At 37.8% G+C, this 19,877-nt stretch overlaps 7 protein-coding genes across 11 annotated transcripts; 2 read left to right on the top strand and 5 right to left on the bottom strand.

Annotated features, from left to right (window-relative positions):
* Nucleotides 1–264: 264 nt before the first annotated feature.
* Nucleotides 265–1,232, bottom strand: LOC132798435 (non-structural maintenance of chromosomes element 1 homolog). The gene has a single exon (XM_060810292.1). The coding sequence runs from the start codon at nucleotides 1,104–1,106 to the stop codon at nucleotides 411–413; it is 696 nt and encodes a 231-aa protein (XP_060666275.1). The 5' UTR covers nucleotides 1,107–1,232; the 3' UTR covers nucleotides 265–410.
* Nucleotides 1,233–1,456: 224 nt separating this feature from the next.
* Nucleotides 1,457–9,003, bottom strand: LOC132798530 (sodium/hydrogen exchanger 6). 3 transcript variants are annotated; one of them, XM_060810418.1, is made up of 14 exons: nucleotides 8,718–9,003; nucleotides 6,811–6,935; nucleotides 6,547–6,741; nucleotides 6,196–6,485; nucleotides 5,998–6,139; nucleotides 5,605–5,913; nucleotides 5,435–5,546; nucleotides 5,221–5,374; nucleotides 5,102–5,153; nucleotides 4,797–4,832; nucleotides 4,367–4,557; nucleotides 4,193–4,301; nucleotides 3,987–4,127; nucleotides 2,653–3,105 (listed from the first exon to the last, which is right to left on the bottom strand). In XM_060810418.1, the coding sequence occupies exons 1-14, from the start codon at nucleotides 8,992–8,994 to the stop codon at nucleotides 3,037–3,039; spliced, it is 2,202 nt and encodes a 733-aa protein (XP_060666401.1). In that variant the 5' UTR covers nucleotides 8,995–9,003; the 3' UTR covers nucleotides 2,653–3,036. The 3 variants fall into 3 exon arrangements, with proteins under 3 accessions (XP_060666417.1, XP_060666409.1, XP_060666401.1); XM_060810434.1 differs by lacking the exons at nucleotides 2,653–3,105; nucleotides 4,797–4,832 and adding an exon at nucleotides 1,457–1,915; XM_060810426.1 differs by lacking the exons at nucleotides 2,653–3,105; nucleotides 4,797–4,832 and adding an exon at nucleotides 1,457–1,915 and having other exon boundaries at nucleotides 4,367–4,539.
* A 1,659-nt stretch (nucleotides 9,004–10,662) lies between these two features.
* Nucleotides 10,663–11,485, bottom strand: LOC132798453 (glutathione S-transferase 1-like). The gene has a single exon (XM_060810316.1). The coding sequence runs from the start codon at nucleotides 11,394–11,396 to the stop codon at nucleotides 10,734–10,736; it is 663 nt and encodes a 220-aa protein (XP_060666299.1). The 5' UTR covers nucleotides 11,397–11,485; the 3' UTR covers nucleotides 10,663–10,733.
* A 546-nt stretch (nucleotides 11,486–12,031) lies between these two features.
* Nucleotides 12,032–13,640, top strand: LOC132798326 (acyl-coenzyme A thioesterase 9, mitochondrial). 2 transcript variants are annotated; one of them, XM_060810152.1, is made up of 3 exons: nucleotides 12,032–12,288; nucleotides 12,357–12,596; nucleotides 12,678–13,640. In XM_060810152.1, exon 3 carries the CDS (start codon nucleotides 12,825–12,827, stop codon nucleotides 13,584–13,586), a length of 762 nt encoding a protein of 253 aa, XP_060666135.1. In that variant the 5' UTR covers nucleotides 12,032–12,288; nucleotides 12,357–12,596; nucleotides 12,678–12,824; the 3' UTR covers nucleotides 13,587–13,640. The 2 variants fall into 2 exon arrangements, with proteins under 2 accessions (XP_060666135.1, XP_060666126.1); XM_060810143.1 differs by having other exon boundaries at nucleotides 12,033–12,288; nucleotides 12,652–13,640.
* Nucleotides 13,641–13,645: 5 nt separating this feature from the next.
* LOC132798283 (mini-chromosome maintenance complex-binding protein) lies at nucleotides 13,646–15,811 on the bottom strand. The gene is made up of 3 exons (XM_060810092.1): nucleotides 14,555–15,811; nucleotides 14,255–14,498; nucleotides 13,646–14,029 (listed from the first exon to the last, which is right to left on the bottom strand). Exons 1-3 carry the CDS (start codon nucleotides 15,718–15,720, stop codon nucleotides 13,646–13,648), a joined length of 1,794 nt encoding a protein of 597 aa, XP_060666075.1. The 5' UTR covers nucleotides 15,721–15,811.
* Nucleotides 15,812–16,062: 251 nt separating this feature from the next.
* On the bottom strand, nucleotides 16,063–17,266 carry LOC132798471 (uncharacterized). Of its 2 annotated transcripts, XM_060810348.1 has the most exons (4): nucleotides 17,121–17,266; nucleotides 16,603–16,823; nucleotides 16,364–16,537; nucleotides 16,063–16,307 (listed from the first exon to the last, which is right to left on the bottom strand). In XM_060810348.1, the coding sequence occupies exons 1-4, from the start codon at nucleotides 17,164–17,166 to the stop codon at nucleotides 16,137–16,139; spliced, it is 612 nt and encodes a 203-aa protein (XP_060666331.1). In that variant the 5' UTR covers nucleotides 17,167–17,266; the 3' UTR covers nucleotides 16,063–16,136. The 2 variants fall into 2 exon arrangements, with proteins under 2 accessions (XP_060666331.1, XP_060666323.1); XM_060810340.1 differs by lacking the exon at nucleotides 17,121–17,266 and having other exon boundaries at nucleotides 16,064–16,307; nucleotides 16,603–17,107.
* Nucleotides 17,166–19,729, top strand: LOC132798289 (uncharacterized). Its single transcript, XM_060810102.1, is given in 4 exon segments — nucleotides 17,166–17,779; nucleotides 17,838–18,794; nucleotides 18,854–19,099; nucleotides 19,101–19,729. Coding segments are annotated over 4 exon segments (1,602 nt in total). The 5' UTR covers nucleotides 17,166–17,737; the 3' UTR covers nucleotides 19,458–19,729.
* Nucleotides 19,730–19,877: the final 148 nt, after the last annotated feature.

Genomic DNA, 19,877 nt, shown 5'->3' with positions numbered 1-19,877 from the left:
GAGTGAGAGAAGCAGCTGAGCAATAGCCGCATGTTATTCTAGTGCGAGTGACTTCCCTTAGATTCTGTTGGCCTGGTAATTTACCCATATGAGCTAGTACTTTGGAAGCTCAACTATTATTTTTACTCAAAAATGTATATATTTTTTTTATTTTTAAATATTAATTCTATAATTTATTTAATAAATACTAATTAAAGAAAAAGACTTAATAAATTATTTTTGTTATATTTATTTAATAACATACATTTTCTAACATATATTCTTGTATGCTTCTTAATATTGTAAAACTAATTACATATATGCATATTTTTCTTATATTACACTAATTAATGTTCCATAAGCAAAATAAAAAGTGGAGAATTTATCACAATTCATTTTGAACTTTTTTTTTTTGTATTATTTTGCTCAATTTATTGACTGAGCCGTGTGGTCCATTTCTTACCGCAGGTTGGACAATTGGAACGCGTGCGCAGATATTTCCTGATGCACTCTCGATGTATTTTGCGGCCGCAATCCGAGCATTTGATGTCCCACAGCACCAGCTGCTTGCAGAGATGACACGGCTTTATCGTTTCCGGGAAATTAAAGCGCAAATAGAACTCAAACTCAACGAGGCTGCGTGGACCAAAGTAGAGTCTATCATTGGCCTCCAGTAGATAGCCCATCTCGGTCCATTGCTGAATAAGTGCCTGCATGCGCAACTTGGATGGTGGACGAGCTACAGCTTTGAAATTCAGTTCAGAATATGCCTCATTCCAGGCGATGTGGCCATCCTCCTGGTTGCCCAATTTGTCCAATATCATTGCAAAGTATTGACATTCGGCGGCTGTCATTCCAGGATAATTGTGCGTATCTGGTGTGGCGTCGGTAATGGCAAACACCAGATACTCCTTGCCACTTATCGGATGCTTCACAAATGTTAGCGACTGGCTCAACTTTGTTATGCTGTCATTTATTTCAGCTACAAATTCCTTAAGTTCGTCGTTGACCGGCTTTGTGACTTCATGATGCGCACAAAGCGGTGACAGTATGTTGTCAATTAAGTCATGATCGAGGCTGCTACGATTGATGCAGGCGCGCAGGAAGCCGCGCTTGACCATTTCCATGATAATTTGAAATTAAGAAATAATTTAAATTTATCAAACAATACAAAAATGAAAAATGACGGAAAAAACCCGGGCGACTGTGTTCACCGGTAGGTCTGCAATTTGATTTGAAAATAATCTAGCTTGGTAAATTTTCAGCATTTATTATAAAATGGTCACACACATGGGCCCACACAATTTTAATCGATTATCGAAAAATTTGTTTCTATGCACTATCGAAAAAACCCGGATAAGTTTGAAAATATCTGCGAAATTTATTTTTTTTGATATTGTAATAAAAGTCAAATGCTTATGGTCTTGAGTTTTTATTGATTTTAAACTTACGAATAAATAGCACAACAATTAATATCTTTAATAAGTGTCTATATGAGCTTTGCTTTAATATAAATTATAAATATGTAATAAGAACGTTTTAATTTTTATAATAAATAGACAATATTATTGGACAGTATGCTGACATGAATTAAAACCGAATATTTTAACATTTGTATATTTCACCGTGCAGATTAGCGTCTCTTTATATTATTATTACATCCAATTTCATATGTGAACAAAATGTAGAACTTTCCGATTTTGTATAATTTTAAAACACAAGCACACTTCTAATGCGTAATTAGTTGAAAATATATATTGTATTTACACTAATTATTGTACGGCAATTTTGAAAGCTATGATCTAATGCAAAAAACTGAATAAACCAGAAAAAAAAAACTTATTTATTTCTATTGTTTCTATAACTTTTTGCCATAGAATCCTAATAGCTTGATTCTCGTTGATACCGGACTTTGAACATGCTCCAGGATTTCCATCTAAACATTTGTGTGATTGTGGTACGATTTTGAAGAATAATTGTATATATTTTAAAATGCATACATATTTGATATTCATTTTCAATAAAATGTTGCAGCGATTTTAAATAAAAAGAAAGGGAATATATAATATATAGCTATGAGTATTTGTTTTTTATTAACATTTCAAAATTTGTCTGATTTTAGACTTGCGTGTTGAGATTACAGATAAGGATAATAACTATGTATGTATGTATATTTTTGTTTCTTACAGAAAAATGTTAGTTAAAACTATAATAATAATAATAATTTAAAAATAAGTTCATATTCCTTGCTCGCACGAATCAGTTTCAGTTTAAATCTTGATAACAATTAACAAAAGAAATAATCGTTAAACGAACTCATATTTCAAAACTAGAATTCAATCACAATATCTTATCAACTAAAAAGAAGTTCCGAAAATAAAACTCTAATTTGTACGCATCAACTTGTTCATTTCAAATGAGACCAATTGCAATTAAAAATGTAATAACAAATCAACTTAGATATGAACATTCCCGTGTTCGCTTGCAACCTATAAAAGGAAAATAAAATAGATAAATAATATTGATAAGCAAATAATTGCAATGCTCGTATGCTACAAAGGAATTGAATAATATATATGGAAATAACCCAAAATGAACTTATAAACATACAGAGTATACTTACATGGTTAGTCGCATGTTAGGTTCTAAGAAATTAGATTGTGAGATATACATAAAAACAATAAATAATAATTACATAAAATGTACTGTGCTTGCTCTTGTGCCATAAAAAGCCTACTAGCATATTCTCAAGCCATTCACCAGATATAAATACTACAGTTTAGATATATATACTTCAGCGTTCGGACTGACCGAATTGGACTATATACCGATCAATATTATCACGGGAGCGCATAAAATCTCTACTGAGCTCGACTTCTGTGCGTTAACAAGTCTTAATATTTTCTTTGCGATAGTTTTTTTTTAATAATGATACGAAAATGTTGCAAACAATAATATAATAAATTGGAATATGTCAATGTTTAGTTTAATTTGTTAAGTGTTAAATTCGATTCAAGCTTTTTTCCATTCGTTTTGTTTTTTTTCGTTTCCAAATGATTACATGAAATTATTAGTAACCAGGCTGAGTTCATTTGCAATGTGATTGGTTTCATTTAAAATATTCGACTATGAATTGTTTATAAATATGCAAAGAGGAGTGTTTGTGTGTGTGTGTGTGTGGCAATTATAGGTAATGCAACCGAACAATCAAACAGTCAAATAGTCCGCATGAGTTGTATATTTGATTAGAATTGTTTGTTAGATGAGATATTGAGGAAAGACAGAAAGAAAAAGATGCCGCAGCAAATAAATAAATTAATATTTTCACTGAGAGAGAGAGAGAGTAGTATTAGAATTTGTTGTTTTGTTCGTATAAGTATATTTGGTTAGCCATGCAGTTAAACAGTATTTTAATTATAAGTATAAATTAATTAATCATAAACAAATACAATAATAATACCATAAATATGCTTGTATTAATAGACTAGAATGCGCTTGGCGTTTTTTTTTGTTTTTAAATATATTATTGAATTTCATTAATTAACAACACAATAATCATAATAATTATAATGATAACGTTAAGTATTTTACAAAATTAAAAGATTCCATGTGTTTCACAATAACAATAAAAAACAAATCATGATGAAAACAAGATAACGATATATAATTAAAACGCAAATCACAATTTCAGAGAGATATATAGTACATATACAATATATACATATACATAAGTTAAAGTTAAGTTTGAAACTGATTTATATAGATTATAAATCTCGCTTATAACAAAGCGTCTACTTGGCCAAAAAATATCTATTTCGTTATATGTATTGTTATCAGTTATTAGATTAGTTTAGTTTCGATTTGGTTTTTGGGTTTGGTTTTGATTTCGATTTTGGTTAGTTAGTTGCTCTTTCTACATGGTTTTGGTATTAGTCTTTGGTGCTTCATTCAAGATTTCTGTAGCTAGCAAGTAGGTTCTGAGAATCGCCCATGTACCGAATACTTACGCGATTTATCGAGTTGCGACGCCCGCTGCCGCCTCCAACGCCTACAGCGCCGAGGGATCCATCCTGGCTCAGACCATTGCCAGTGTCGTTATCAATGCAAATGTCCGAGTCGGAATCAACTCTACGAAACTCGCTGCCATCCTGAAGAAGTATAAGATTAATACGATTCATAAATGATATTAAATGGGAGCCCGAAGTGGACTCACCTGGGTCAGCTGTTGCGTGGTTGTGAGTAGCCTAGCAATAGGATTGCAGCAAACTGGCAATGTCTCCAGTAGCGTTGGCCTCGAGTGTGTTAACAAGGGCTTCATATATCTGTAAAGTAGATATAATACATCATTTAGTATTGCTCTCCCTTGGATAGTTTCGCTTTCACTCACTTGGTATCAAAATTGCCCCAAATGCGGGCCAGGATTGCCTTTTCGTGGCTATTGCGTCGACGTCCAGTGCCGCCATTTACAGCCATCGTTGCAGTCCCGTCCATGGGCGTATCCAGATTAGAATCGGCGCCACTGGGAAGCCGTGTCTTGCCCCGACCTCCGCCCTCCACGTCCTGCAAATAGCCATCAGACTGAACACAGATTTCAACGAGAAACAATTAAATGATGAAATATATTGATGTGGGTTTTGGAAATTCTAAGAGTTCCTAATAAAAACAAACAACAATAAAACTTAAAAAATCAAAAAAAACAACTCATCGATGTGTATGTTGAATGCGGGAAGCGGAACGCAACAGAAGCACACAAAATGTTTTGGGGAACGGGGGGAATCAAATGGGAATTGATAAATTGATTATAACAATAAACGTACCGGCGCCGAATGTGAATTGTCCATGGAATTGTAAACCTTTTGATTGATGCAAAAATGTTGTGAATTGCGCAGAAAATGTACGAAAATAAATGCATAAGTTACATAGACAACAATAAGAGAATATGACGCGAATCACTTGATCAATATTGCGATCAACAACAGCAAATCAAATGGAAACATTAAAGAAACTATTAAGCCCAATGTCAACGGTCTATCTATATTTTATAGGTGATGAATAATCGGACAACTATCCAACAATATATATTCTCAATATGCGTCGTCGTTCTTGAATTCTTAATACTCACACTATGCACCTGATAATTATTTAATTGCTCAGTCTCATCATCGACGCCAACGCTGCAGATATGAGATAATTTATTATCAATAAAGGAAAATTGATTTGTAAGCAATAAACAACACTCACGGTATTTTCAACCAGTTAAGCAAAAAGTTCGCTGCGCCACCCTGAATGATGACCGTAAAGATGACAATCAACGAGGTGGCCGTTAACATTGTCTGACGGGCATCCGACACCGTATTCCTGATGGCCAAGGCAAAGGACATAGCACCACGTAATCCTAAATAGCATATCGATTAATTCACACAATCTGCAATGGAATCTTGAATTACGAACTCACCAGCGAAGAATAGCATGTGCTGGAAATTGGATGAGATTTTTGGCTTGCGCTTGATGTTTAGGAGCCAGGACAAAGGATACACATTGACCGCACGTCCCAAAGCAGCGCAAATCTGAAAAGAATAACGTATTTATCAATATTAAATAATTCCATGTGACAGCTTTACTTACGAATGCCGTGATGATGAAGCCCGCATCAAAGTGATGCTTGGGAAAGGTGAACATGGAGACGCCAATGTACGAGAATATAAAATTCTCGGCCAAAAAGTTGAGCAGCTCAAAGATCTGCTTGGTGCGCTGTCGCGAGCACTCCGACAAATTGTTGTACGTATAATGAGCCTGACAAATGCCACAAAACAGCACAGCTACGACGCCAGTCAGCTCTGTGGCTTCGGCCAGCAGAAAGGTGCTATAACTCAACAGCACAAAGAGCGCAGACTCCAGCAAGGGAAAGTCGCGGACGCGGGTAAACTTGGTCAAGTGTGGCAAGAGTTAAGGAAGCAATACAGATCAGTAGTAATAAATAAAAAATTAACATTAACTTTGTGTTTTAAAAAAGGATATCAATGCCGTAAAGCAGCCCATAACAGCGCCAATCAGAGTTGACAAGAAGAATATGGAGAAAAAGTCGCTGAGCGAACGCAGAAACGCCGAAGTTTCAAACTCTCCTGAGTTAGAATAATGCTCGCCGTAGTTCTGTATGGCACTGCAAGTAAAAATTCGATATAAAACAGTGAATCAACTACAGATTACGTTGCTTACCCGCTTAGCACAATGGCAACGGCATCGTTCAGCACAGATTCGCCCAACACAAGCGCATAGAGATTGACATCGACATGCAGATCATTGAAGATGGCGAGTATGGTGAGCGGATCTGTGGGCGATATCAACGCACCAAAATACAGTGTGTCCAGGAATGTGAAACTGCTGCTCAAGTATTTTGGCATCAGTTTCACGCAACCGTACATCAAACCACCGATTAGGAACGCCGATAACGTCGTGCCCACAATGGCAAATGTCAGAATGGCACCCAAATTTCGAAAGAAATATTTCTGCAAAAGCAAAACAATTGAATTAGTATATTCAAAACATATGTTGTGCAATAATTGTTACCTTCTTTAAGCTGTAGCCAGCATAAAAGATGATGGGCGGCAAAATAATGTTGAAAAACACCTCCGGATCGAATGTTGCCTTCAAATCGATCTCATTCTCCTCAATGTCATAGACCTGGCTGCGAAACACATACGCATATGTCTTAACTCCCTCAGGCAGCTTTGTGCTGTTCGTCTGATTGCCAACAACAGGATACTACAAAAGAAACAATAGATTAACAAATACTGTATACTATGTACAATAATTACGAAGTTGATTACGCACCTGGAACCAAAGTGTGTCCGGCGGCAATTTGTTGCTGTACGTTGGCACTCCCTGAGGCATCACCTGCATGTGAACGAGCGGCTTATTGGTGCCCGCATAACGTAGAATGGCACCCACAATTAGCCCTGCAATTGAGTAAAAGAAACATTTATTATCAAGATCATGGACCGGAAGTAATAAATATTTTTAAATTTCTTCTGTTATCAAAATGTATGTACATATGTTAACTTGAGTTTGATATAAACAAATAAAAATAGTGAATAATTATATTTTAGGAAATGTTTCGAAAAAATATTAGTAATCAAATTTGAGCTTAAAAAATATATCGACAATTAGCTTAGTTACATTAAATGATAAAAAATCATACTTTTAAAGGAATATTTAAGGGTGAGACTAAAACAGTCGTCATTCTGAAATTAATCTATTTAAATAAAATTTAAGCAAAAAATTCAAATTACTAATCTTGTATATTATCTTATAGTTATACGCCTAGATTCTGAGTTCTAGCCTTGATTTGATTAGAGAGCACAGACTAAAGCTAAATCGAATCGGTTTCGTTGGGTTTGCATCGCTTTCGCCTGCAAATTTAGCTCATTATTATTGCCTGACCTATCACAAAGCGTGCTGAACAAAAATGACTAATAAACAAACTTTTTACTCTTTCTCTCTCTCTCTATGTCTGTCTTTTTGCTGGCATTCTCTATAATTGATAAGACTGTGTTGAACAAGTGTCCGAGTTGTTGACTCATTCCACCATGCTTATCAGCCGAGGGGAATAGAACGGGTTGCCAAAAAAGACTCTTGATGCTTATCAATGCTGCTGTTTATTTGTTCAGAATTCAAGCTATATACAGTAATATAATATAATCAGTACTTTATGATGGGTTAAGCCAATTCAGTGATACGACAGTCTAATTAACAGATTTTAACTGCGAATATTGTTTAATTAATTCGTATACTCGATACGTCTATTGAATTTATCAGTTAAGCAAATTGACCAGCTAATTCATTAATGTATGCAAACCGCTATTTCGATACGCAATAAAAGCCAATTCGTGGAAAAATCACATTAAAATGCATACATATGTAAATAACTGTACTACAGTACAAACTCGACATAACAAACATTTTTAATTTAAATTTAAAAAACTAACGAAGTTATCGTTATCGTTATGCAGCTAGCATCCTGTGATTACATTTGGAATATTGTCATCGTTATCGATTGAACACTGCAATAGCACACACACACACATACAATATATACATAGCATAGCGAGGAACTGCATAATAGAGATGCTTCGCAATACAAACAGATGCGACTTTTATTACAGCTCATGTTGTTTATTGTTGCTGAATTTGCATTTACTTAAAAAATCAAACAAACTCAAAGGATGCAAGACAAAGTGTGAATACAACTTTTGTGCTGTGCGGCCCTTAACTACAGGTTCATATATCCGTACAGTTGTTGTTATTTTTTATTTTGTATAACATGCGGGCTTTAAAGCTTTTGTCGACTTTATATTTGATGACACAGGCGTTTCTAGTTCTATAATGTGTAGAAGGGGGAAATTCAGGCACGCTAACTGAACAAATACCTAATTACATATAAGTGTATATATGTAAGTATATCTAAATATATGTACATATGGATGTCTATGTGTATTAGATATCTATGCATGTGTTTGTACGTGACACTGACAAAGCTTCAGGTGGCAATGAAAGCGTCGAAATGTCGACGTTGGTTAGATTGACGATGCAATAAACATGGACGATTTAATGACCAAAGTAAATAAGTAGCGACTAGCTGAAGAAATGACAAGCGGGTGATAAACGTAGGTAACTAATTGGTAACACAAACAATCAAATATACTAAGAGTAGTAAATTGTTTAAATTAAATCGATCTTACCATAAATAACGGCCAATCCGGTCTCATGCAGCCAAGAGACGCGATGATGTTTGAACAGCCAAATGGTTAGCACCGTTAACGAGAGCAAGCCAACGAATATGAGCAGGTCCAGACTCTGCATACGATGATTATAGGCTGCCTTCGCATCGAGCGTTATGTCCGTGTCTGCTGCACTGCAGCCATTTATCATCAGCAAAGCACAAAGCGTGACAAGGCATAGTGTTGTGCCCTTCCAGCGTTCCAGCCACTGCGGCGCCATACGTTGCCCGCCGCTCATTTTGCCAGCTGGGGATCACCACAAACTTAATTTGTGCACTTGCACATCAAATTGAATTGTGTGGACAGCTGCTTTCGGTCTGAAATCGATTTTCACGTTACGTTTGTGTCGTTTGTTGTGCGCGCACAAACTTTTGCTGCCTCTCGCGGCGCGCTTAGTGTTTGACGTATGTGTCTATTTGCAGCACTTAATATTACATAAATTTTTCACTTCTCGATGAAAATTCCTTGTGAAATAGTTACATCAAAATAAAAAAGTTTTAAATTTACGCTCGCTGACGTACGTTGTGCCGTTTCATTCTACTTCTACCACGAAATGCAAAAGCAGTGTTACCGCAGACGTATTTCTTCATAAGCTTTTTTCGTCAAAAAATATACCCAGATGTGGTCTGGTATAAAAACTTTGTCGCGGCAACAGCTGTTTTCGTATCAGTTATCGATAATTAGATTTTTTTGCTTTTGTTTTGATTTCCAAGCTTCAGCTATTGCCTTTTGTGCTGCCCATTCTCAACAATGGGGATGAAAGCAAAACAAATCGTTGATTTGTAGTATTATGTTAATTGTAATTTATTTTTAGCTTTCGGTTTGGTTCAAGTACTGTTCCCTTTTGAATTTGGCAATAATTTGCATTATTTCAAGTTTAGCATCGATTTTAAAGTCCTCATCGAGTTGATCCAAGTCTTGGGCAACTGTCATACCATAATGATAATAATTAGCTCTGTGTGTATACCTAGATGATTGACCCTCCATCATTAAAGCTTCTTTTGCTCTTTTTCTAACAGGCGGTGATGGCAATGTGTGTTCTTCTTCAACATTGTCATTGTCATTGTCATCTTCTTGCAATATTGATGGATCTTCCGTGGATAATTCATCCAGACAAGGCTCTTCTGTTTTAATGGTAATATTTGCGGGAATTCCCTCTTGGGTTGCCAGTGGATCATCCTCAGAAAAGTCACAACTGCCTTCGCTGGGATTTGTGGCGGAAGCACTGCTACCTTCGGCTTGTCCCAAGGCTTGCGGTCGAGCTGCTGTTCCCAAGGATGAGCTAAGAAAGGATAAAGTTGATCGGAATTTCCAGGTGGTGCTGAAACTATCTGCCTCCGCCCCAATGCGCCGTGATTTGCTCTCCTCAAACAGATAGTATGTCTTCATATTTGTCCATTTCTTTTGCAGTGCCTCTACGATAACATTATGCATTTTTTAATAGAGAATAAGTAATCTTAATTGTTTTCTAACAAACCCTTTGTAACTGGAGTGGTGGCAAAGAGTCCGCCATAAGTATTCACTTTTTCGGCTAGCAAGGACCAGAACTTCGCCTTCCTAGACTTAAACGTAAACTGCGGATGGGCATGATCCCATACAAATGGAGCGGCTTTCACATGTTTGATAACAAAAAATAAAATCTCATCTGTCCAAACAACTTTGTTACTTTTGTTCATTTCCTTTTCGCTTTCATTCGCTTCTGCTGCAATGTGAACGTAGCTTTAAAAGCAAAAATTCCATAAAGTTTCCGCTTTGATTTTAAATTCTTAATGGTCACACTGCTTGCCGCCTAACTGTTTGCCGGCAAACAACACCCTCTCCAAGCTCACAGACAAACATAAAGCTTTTTGGCTTGTGATCTCATATAACAAGCATATTGTATGTTGATTGATGATGAATGCTTCAATAAAAGCTTAGATGTAATATATTGCTGAAGTGTTACATTTATTTGCTTTGGCTATTTTTTTATTTTCCCCCTTACAGCTCAACACTCGTCCAAGTGCTGCGCATAAAAGTATTATACTTGGTGGCGCCCACATTGTTGGCTTCCTCGTAGTATGGCAGCTTTTTCAACCGTTCCAGCCAAGCGGTAACCTTGGGATACTTGACTGGATCAATGTCCAAAACAGCGGGCAACGATGAAACTGTGGCAACACAACACAAATCACCAATACTCAATGCATCGCCAGCAATATAGGAATTATCCGCCAATAGATCCTCGGTTAGCTGGAGGGCATCGTGGACATTACGTGTCTTCTCCTTGACGACCACTGTGATGCCGCTGTGCCAAAACGAGCTGCTCACATTCCACAGTGCTTTGTATAGGACAGCGGCATCAAAGAACAAACGCTGATTAACCACTGTCCGTTTAACTAAATCCTTTGGATATATGGCATCTGTTTTGGCGTATTTCTCGCACAAATATATGCATATGGCATGTGAATCGTGTATGTAGGTTCCATTATCATCCAGTACTGGAACTGTGCCCTGTGGATTCATCTTCAGGTATTCTGGTGTGCGAGTTTGAACTCCCAGCTGCACTTCCTTGAACTCAAAAGGCAACTCCAGTGCCTTGAGTGTGAGCAGGACAGCACGAACTGGTGGGCTCAAGTCAACTCCATAGAGAACAATTTTCGACATGTTTCTTTTTTGTTTTGTTTTGCTTTTGCCTTGTAAACCAACGTTTGTTGCTAACGTTATAAACTCAACTGATGCTTCTACTCAGTTTTGCGTAGCTTTTATACGGCGAGAGAGCGAGAGATAAGCACAATTTGAGTGGAAGCAATTATAAGTGTATCATGAGTGGAAGCATTGATACTTTTCGTAGAGCTTTTGAGCGAACATCAAGCTTGCTAACGATGACTATGCACTTTATTATAGCTCATTTCACACACGCTCAACTGTAAACAAACACTAGGGGATCGTTATAATGATGAGTTTACACTTTTTCAATTCATTTCATCATGAATGAAACCCCCGGCAAATTGACATGCGGTGTGCAACGATATGCGCCAAGAGTTCTAATATTGTGGTAATTACTGTAAGCAGGAAAATAGATTATTTTGTACTACTAAAAAAACTACTAGAATAATTTGTTATAGGAATCAGAATAAAATAAGATGATGCAAGAATAAATTCTGTGCAGTTAAAAACACATGGTTGGCTGTCTGATTTTTGATGATTGTGGTAATTATTATTTTTGAGATTATAATAAGCAATAATTTAACCTGCGATAATTTTACAAGGATATGAAATTGTAACCAACTTCATATTCTGAAGTTTTGAACTCAGTTGGCTGTAGCTTTATTCATTTGGAATTTTCTTTCAAAATTATTATTTTTCTATGTTTAAAATATCTAAGAGCAAGGCCTTTTGCCACCGATGCGCTCAGTTCGTCAAATAACACTATGTCCATCGCAAAGAAATTGGGTTTTCTGTTTGAGGACCATTCATCGATCCGCTATAATGTGGCAAGATAAATGTGAATTTGAGGAATTTCAATCGGGTCATTGTGCGGGCACTATTGAAGATGGTAATTCTGCATGAAGCTAATCCCATTTATGGCAATTTAAGCTCATCATCATGCGGTTTCTTTTATAGTTGCGAAAAAAATTCAGAGAAACATTGGTGTAAAGCCGGGCTATCATACAATTCCAGTGTGTCGCTCAGGATTGTTGAAGTTTCAGCCGAAGCGCGAGGATTTGCCATGTCGTTGCATTAAGGATTCCTTCACCACCGCCGTGGTCCCGATAAGTTCCTTGTCGAAACGAGAGCGCTACATTAATCACTTGGCTCGAGTGCGTGTCGGACGTTTGATGGAGGATCTCGATTTGTTTGCTGGTAAGTTTTCAAGTGAGCCAACCACTTTCTATATATTTGAAGGCGAATCTGTCAGTTTGGATATGTCATCGTTATGTGAAGGTGCCAAAGTTGCCACGAGGTGTGCCGCTGCCCTATGTGTTTGTGACTCTGCTGGTGGACAAGGTGGATTTCTACAACTTCAATACAGTTGATGCTGACGTCGACATTGAGTTTTGTGGTCATGTCTCCTGGGTGGGTCGAAGCTCAATGGAGATTACCATCTATATGCGACAGCAGCAGCGGAACATTACCAAAACCATTCTCATGATGGTGGCCAGAAACGCCACAAACACTGGATCGGCTCCCGTGAATGAGTTGCAACCTTGCAACGAAGCAGAGCAACTCTGCTTTGATGACGCTGTTAAACGGCAAGAACGACGTGGCCGCAAGGCACCAATCCTGCGACCCTCACATAACGATGAGAAGCTGATGTTTGACATATTTCGTCGTACGAATGGCACGGATATTGTACGCGATGAGCGCATCGAGTTGCCAGAGAATTCTGCCTGGATGTCGCAATCATTTCAGACGACCTTGATACATCCGTTTCCCGACAATCGCAACTCCCAGAACAACATCTTTGGTGGCTACGTCATGCGCAACGCTGTCGAAATTAGCTTTATGACCGCCAGCATTTATACGCAGTCGCGTCCGTTCATTGAATGCATTATGGATATTGCATTTTTAAGTCCCATCAAGGTGCATTCGTTCCTCAAGATGACAGCGCATGTCGTCTACACTTTTGAGCAATTCATGCAGATTCTAACAGTGGTGCAGGTGATGGATGCGAACACCTTCGAGGAGGTCACCACCAACACATTTAATATAACGTTTCGGGCGGAACAGAATGTGAAAGAAGTGCTGCCATCCTCATATCAGGAAACATTATGGTACATCAATGGGCGTAACAAGTTTCAAGACTTTCAGCAATTAAAGGCAAAGCGAAACACCAAATCTCTAAAGGTCTAAAAGATGTTTTTTTATTCTAAAGTATAAATATATAAAAATCTGCTGTGAACGTTACTTGTTTAGTTGCGCAACTGTGCACTTGATTTGGGCAGCGATTGCAGACGCTGTCGTCGCTTGGACTCGTATTCGGTGGCCAGGTGCCAGGTTTCTTTATCCAGCGCCACTTTACCACGCGAAATGCCCAGCAGACGCGATAGCACCAACAAACCGTGCAGATCATCGGCATTGCTCTTCACATTTGCTTTGCGCATGTCCACAAAATATTGTTGGATCGTTTCCGTGAGCTCCTCGCTGACACTAAACTCACTCGTGCGTGCCAAGGTCAGATAGGAACGAAACTGCTGCAATCGTTGTGGTTGTAAATAGTGTAGAGCCGCCTTCATGGATTCCTCACTCATATCCACGGCCTTGGCATCTGCATTGATGGGCAGCACAAAATCACTCTGAAAGAAAAGCGAATGAATATTACTATAGATAGAAAAAGAGATGTTTAACGCTAAACGTTAAATCTATCATTTCTATGTAGAAGTACTAACTTAAGGTGCCTATTGTTAACCACAAATTTGTAATTTTCACGGTAGACAAAATCATACAATTAAAGGAATTTTTCTTAGGTACAAGGTGTACGAAGTTGGATCTAGGAATAAATATAAAGATGCTCCACTCACCGGCAACATGCTGCGACCCTCGCTAAGCACCAGAACTGGAATGTCAACGTTATAATCGATTTGGTAATACTGAAAATCGCATTTGAGCTGCTGATTGTTAATCAAGTGTGCCAAATGCTGTATGGCTTGGACACCGTTAGCTTCCAGCTTGCCCTGCTGCATGTGCGTCTCGTCGAGCACCAGATGTGTGTGCGGCGCCAGCTGCAGCAGCCCCGATACCAGTTTGTTCGTCTCATAATCCTTTCTGTTTTGATTAAAACATTAAAATTGAATGATACTTAAAATTGATTTCGTACTTACTTGGGAGCAAAGGCAGCTGAGTTCATGGTGTCCAACGACATGGGAAGATAGTGACTGGCGGGTAGTAGCAGCTCCAGCACTTCATAGAGCTTTCTCGTGTAATCCTTAGGTAGGCAATCCTTGGGTAGATTACACAGGTTTAGTGCAAATTTGCCAATGCTCTGCATCTCAGAGCGACTGTAAACGGTGGAAATGAGATGCGAGAGCAAATACTCGGCGGCCAGATCGTCCTCAAACAGACACAGCTTAAGCAGCATACGCAGATCCTTGTGCACTGTGTCTGCTTGGACATCAGCCACACTTGGCTGCAGCAAACTTCGATCCAGCAGAGGATTCGCATGCGCCAGCGATTTGACACCAAAGGCATGCAGACGTGGTATGAGAAATGGTGATGGATTCTGTGCCTGCAATTCACTCAAGCACTCCATTTGCTGCATGGCTTCCACATCCAGTGTGGCTGCGTCTAGTGCTGGATCCACAGACAAGAAGCCCACAAAATCCATCAACGAGTTCAAAGTGTATTTATCAAAATCCTCATAAACTTTGATCATACACGCCATGCTCGGACGATCAGGCAGTGGCGAGTTGAGCAGATATTCTGCACCTAGTACAGCGGTGGGTTTTTCAGCGCCACTTACTGTGCTAGGTGATTCCTTGCATTGTCTTTTCTGGCTAGAAACATCATCTGTGCTGTCAATGTCCATGTCTTCCTTCTCATCAAAAGCGCGCTTAATGCCAACTCCAACGCCACCTTCAGGTGTAGTCGTCATCTCTGGTCCACATTCTTTTTCGTGCTCTTTGGCCCAAGCGTTTTGGCCCGGCAGCGAAACCACAAACAATGTTCGCCTCTCGCCATGCACATTGCTTTCGGCGTTGTAGTCGAGTTGCTCCTCTTTGGCCAGGCGCAAACAATCACGATACTTGCCTTCCTGCAAACGCGTGGTGCCGTTCGCTGATTTGATCTCGTAGCGCTCCAAATAGATTTCCGGATCCATCATGTCCTGTACCATGCCACGGAAACGCACTAAACCCAGGTCTTTCAGTTTGTGCAGCGGCGTGTGATTCAAGAGTGGTATCGAGTGCCATTTTGCGGGATCTTCTAATAATTGCTTGCACCGGGCAAGATCTTGTGCGGACAATTCATCGGGCGTCTTCGGTAATTCCATATTTGTGACAAAGCAACGCTCAAATAAACAAAATGATAGTTACTCGTACTTCTATCGCGTGCGCGCCAAATCTTCCATGCAATTGATGGTAGTTCATCGATAGACATAGAGATAGCTCCATGGTATCGTTATCGATATGTATCGAGCGAGTGCTAAGCAGGGATGCGATAAAACGGAACGATTTTCAAATTATCTATATCACGTTCAGGTTCGGACAGTCCGATGCCATTCTATTAAAATTCATATCAAATTCAACGAACACATCACAATAGTTACATATAAATTGGAAGGTAGCAAATAACATCAGCAACTATAGTTTCCACAATCAATAAACCTAATTTGAAATGTATACTCAGTTTAATATTGCCATAAATTTATTGGAGAGACATCAGATTTTTTTTATATTTTTCAACAATTTACCCTTTGATTACCTCCCCTATAATTTCAAGGCACATGGTAGGTTCTCGTATTTGTCCCTCTTTATCAATCGTTTTTAATATAAGTACCACCTTATGTCGTCCTGTGGGAACAATTGCTGCGATATCTATGTTCATATCTAGAGCAAACGGTTCATGAATAAATTTTACCTAATCAAATGAAAGTCAATAATTAATATATTCTCGGTTAAGTTAAGATATCTTACACCACGCAAAACGCATTTGGCCTTTATGTCCTGCAAGTTGACTACATGCTTCATCCAAAACTTGTACAAGTGCTTTCGTTCATCAAAAATTTCGGAGCATAAGTCGGTAAATGAGATACTGTAAAAGGCATTATCCCATTCTCGACGATCATAACGATACATCTTTGCCGAACCCTGTGGAATGATCAGATGAATTCATCATTTAAACCAACACGTTATCTCTATAATAAATAATTTACTATAATATGATCAGTTGGGTTGAAGTTCCAAGTAGATGTCACATTTCCAGACACTAATATCTTATCCCCAACATCTTTTGTCTGTAGTTCCGAAACATCAAAAAATTCTGTAATATGCTTCACGTTTGATGGTTGATTTGGGCATGCCGTATATATCTCTTCATTTTCAGGAACTAGACGATAGTGTACGGCATTCGCGGTTCCTAGAAGTAGGATCAGTACTTCGAAGAATAATTGACACTTGTTAGACTTTGAATTTTCCATGACTGATATAACCATGAAAATGCTTTCGATATTTATACAGATAAATTGCAGATTATACAATATAATTTATGTTATACGATCTATTACTGATTATTTTTTAGCATGTACATGTTGTAGCGCGCATGGCTAAACAACTTACTAATTAATATAATTATATATATATATATATAAGATGCGATAATAAAATAATATACATTTTATCTAATATTTGATTGTGTACATGAGAAATTAATAAAGTTTTTCAATAAAATTACATGAACAAATATGGAAGGAAAATTCTGTCACTTTGTGTTTGTACATATATTATTTTTCCAAAAATTACAACTATAATTACGCTTTTAGTAAAAATGATATGAAAAACAATTGTTGATTACACCAACTTATTTATTAAACATTTACTATACAGGATGTGATGTGATGTGATTTCTATCTGCATTTGCTTTCTTCTCAATATTGGGGCAAGAAACATTTCTTTTACATTTTGGACGAAAGCACGAGCTGATTTAGAATCGTGTAAAGTACCAGTAATTTTAAAACCAACCAATCACGCGCGAAATTCAATTGCCAAGCTAAGTGGCAACACTATGTCATCGTTGTCGATATATGTACATATATATGCATATATTCATATTTTGAGCGGGCTACGCAGAGCTGCGACTAAGCGGATGTAAGGCGGGACAGCAAAAAAAGTCGCGTTTGGAATATTTTCGATAAAGAAAGTGAAACTGTAGCAAAGTATTGTCTCTGTCAAAAGAACTATTCAAGAAAGGGTCGAGGTACAACCTGTCTACGCAACCTTTTAAAAAGCAAGCATCCTGGTGAATTTCAAACGTTGAACAATACAGACTTGACTTACAAACCGAAAACGGAAATGAGTGGCAGCAGGTCATCTCGCTCGCACTTGGGGTTACAGGTAGGCACAGCTTTTCCAGTACTTGGCGCGCAATAAAATGTTCATTTCCTTCATTTAGAATGCAGATCCATTGGGAGGCTTCAATGCAATTGATAAGGCGTTGGTACAAATGCTAATAAAAGATCTGTCTTTTAATATGATTGAAGGTGTTGGTTTTTCGGATTTCATGAAAGTATTACGTCCACGCTATGCATTGAGACCCATTAACTATTATGTGAATATAATCTGTCAAGATGTCTATCAGCGTATGCACTCGCACCTGATGCAGCAGCTCTCTACGTTGGATTCGCTCACACTCGCCACAAGTCTGTACACTAGCAACGGGCAAGGATTACTAACCTTGAGCGGCTATGGCATTTCCAGTGACTTCCAGTTGCGGCTATTTCGTTTGAAATGCGAGCCAATGGATGAGGAATTCATGACAGACGTTTCCAGTATTGTTTACAAAATTATTGACAACACTGTTACAGAACTTCAGTTGCCCAAAGATAAGATAAATTTCATGATAAAGAATGAGGGAACTTGCGTCCCAGATTCCCGAATCGTATGCAGCACTTCCCTATTGAAGATGTGCGTTAAAAGCGCACTCGATGCTAATGAGCAACTCCAGAAATTGGATACGAAATGTATGCAAATAGTTAAATACTTTCAGCAATCTATAATTGCTTACAATCACTTAAAATGCATTCATGAAGACCGTTTAAATCGGACTGAGATTCCTCCGATCTTCGATGATGAAGAGTTTTCCCCGAAATGGAACTCGATATTTTTATTAAAAGCCAGTTTACTGCAAGTCAAAGATGCCCTCACTATTTATGCCGAGGAAAACAATAATGACATGATTAAGATTTATCCAGATGAATGGGAGAATATTGAGTTATGCAATCGAGTGATACAGCCCATAGAGGGAGTCATTGAAATTTGGAGTAAATCGACGGCATCTTCGGTTATACCATTAGTCGCCGCTGTGAAGGATTCACTTCGGAACGATATCCACAATTACGCTTCATCAATGGTAAGTTATTTAAATAATAATTTCTATATTCTTGTCTAACAATTCGTTTTTGGTTTTAGACTCTTTGCTCTTTTGCCGGCAAATTGTTGGAGGAACTCGAGACCAAATGCATCTCGTTGACCCGGGACATCAAATATCTAATGGCAACGTATTTGGATCCACGCTATAAGCAATCATTCTTTAACCAAGAAGAGGTACAGCTTGTGACCGATGAAATGCTAACGCAACTGAGCCACATTCAGAATCATGGTCGGCAGCCTCCAGCAAAGAGTACTGTAAATTTATCTAATGTCAATGCGGATGTAAAAAACCGATTCGAAGATTGATTCATTTCTCGACAATATGCTTGCATTGGGCAACAATAACCTGGAGGCGCAATATCAGTTCAAAAACTTATTGTATTTGTACAACTCGGAGGCAAGAATAGATCGTCAGAGTGATCCAATTATCTGGTGGCAATCCAATCCTAAATACGCTCTTCTATTTCCCATAGTTCGCAAGTATCTCACCATTCCAGCTGCATATAACTACAGCGAACAGTTGTTGAGTAAATCCACAAATTTTTTAAGTGATTGGTTATCTTGGGATCTGGATCTGAGCTACGAGAATGTCTGTAAGATCTTATTTACTAAAGCAAATTTTAGAATTCTGGATCACGAATAAGTTAGGGTATTAGGTATTAGTTCAAGAGTGAATATTTTATCCAGCTCAAATATTATTTGGAAAAACTTTAAATCACACAGAATTATATTCTTATTAAAATATTGAATATTTTAAATATGTTTATTTTATTATAGTGCGAATCAGTGAATATTTCATGCATTTAAAAAAATCTTGGCAAGATTGATTTAAAATTTTGTTTTATAATTTAAGCCAATTGAAAGCGATAACAAAGTTAGGCAAGCAGCTTTAATATAACTAAGAAATGCTTAAAAATAATTAAAAATAAAGCTTGCCCCCGATGATGCTGTATTCATATAAATAGCTCTATAGTATCATAAGTTATGATTGTCATTAAATGAAGATTAATAAAAGTTACATATTGGATATAAACGTTTTCAATACTTACGCGATAACTATTTC

This window comes from Drosophila nasuta, chromosome 2L (assembly GCF_023558535.2).
Source record: "Drosophila nasuta strain 15112-1781.00 chromosome 2L, ASM2355853v1, whole genome shotgun sequence".
Taxonomy (NCBI): Eukaryota; Metazoa; Arthropoda; class Insecta; order Diptera; family Drosophilidae; genus Drosophila; species Drosophila nasuta.
This window is presented reverse-complemented; position numbering and strand designations above follow the sequence as displayed.

Coding starts and splice junctions, on each gene's coding strand:
- LOC132798283 (XM_060810092.1), bottom strand. CDS start 15,720: ATGGAATTACCGAAGACGCCCGATGAATTGTCCGCACAAGATCTTGCC. Junction 14,499..14,554: donor TCAGCTGCCTTTGCTCCCAA/GTAAGTACGAAA, acceptor TAATCAAAACAG/AAAGGATTATGAGACGAACA. Junction 14,030..14,254: donor AGGGTCGCAGCATGTTGCCG/GTGAGTGGAGCA, acceptor CTTTTCTTTCAG/AGTGATTTTGTGCTGCCCAT.
- LOC132798471 (XM_060810340.1), bottom strand. CDS start 16,881: ATGGTTATATCAGTCATGGAAAATTCAAAGTCTAACAAGTGTCAATTA. Junction 16,538..16,602: donor ACCCAACTGATCATATTATA/GTAAATTATTTA, acceptor ATCATTCCACAG/GGTTCGGCAAAGATGTATCG. Junction 16,308..16,363: donor CCAAATGCGTTTTGCGTGGT/GTAAGATATCTT, acceptor TCATTTGATTAG/GTAAAATTTATTCATGAACC.
- LOC132798530 (XM_060810418.1), bottom strand. CDS start 8,994: ATGAGCGGCGGGCAACGTATGGCGCCGCAGTGGCTGGAACGCTGGAAG. Junction 4,833..5,101: donor ATAATTATCAGGTGCATAGT/GTGAGTATTAAG, acceptor ATCAATCAAAAG/GTTTACAATTCCATGGACAA. Junction 4,128..4,192: donor CCACGCAACAGCTGACCCAG/GTGAGTCCACTT, acceptor ATACTTCTTCAG/GATGGCAGCGAGTTTCGTAG.
- LOC132798453 (XM_060810316.1), bottom strand. CDS start 11,396: ATGTCGAAAATTGTTCTCTATGGAGTTGACTTGAGCCCACCAGTTCGT.
- LOC132798326 (XM_060810143.1), top strand. CDS start 12,138: ATGCGCTCAGTTCGTCAAATAACACTATGTCCATCGCAAAGAAATTGG. Junction 12,289..12,356: donor TGCGGGCACTATTGAAGATG/GTAATTCTGCAT, acceptor TTTCTTTTATAG/TTGCGAAAAAAATTCAGAGA. Junction 12,597..12,651: donor GGATCTCGATTTGTTTGCTG/GTAAGTTTTCAA, acceptor CGAATCTGTCAG/TTTGGATATGTCATCGTTAT.
- LOC132798435 (XM_060810292.1), bottom strand. CDS start 1,106: ATGGAAATGGTCAAGCGCGGCTTCCTGCGCGCCTGCATCAATCGTAGC.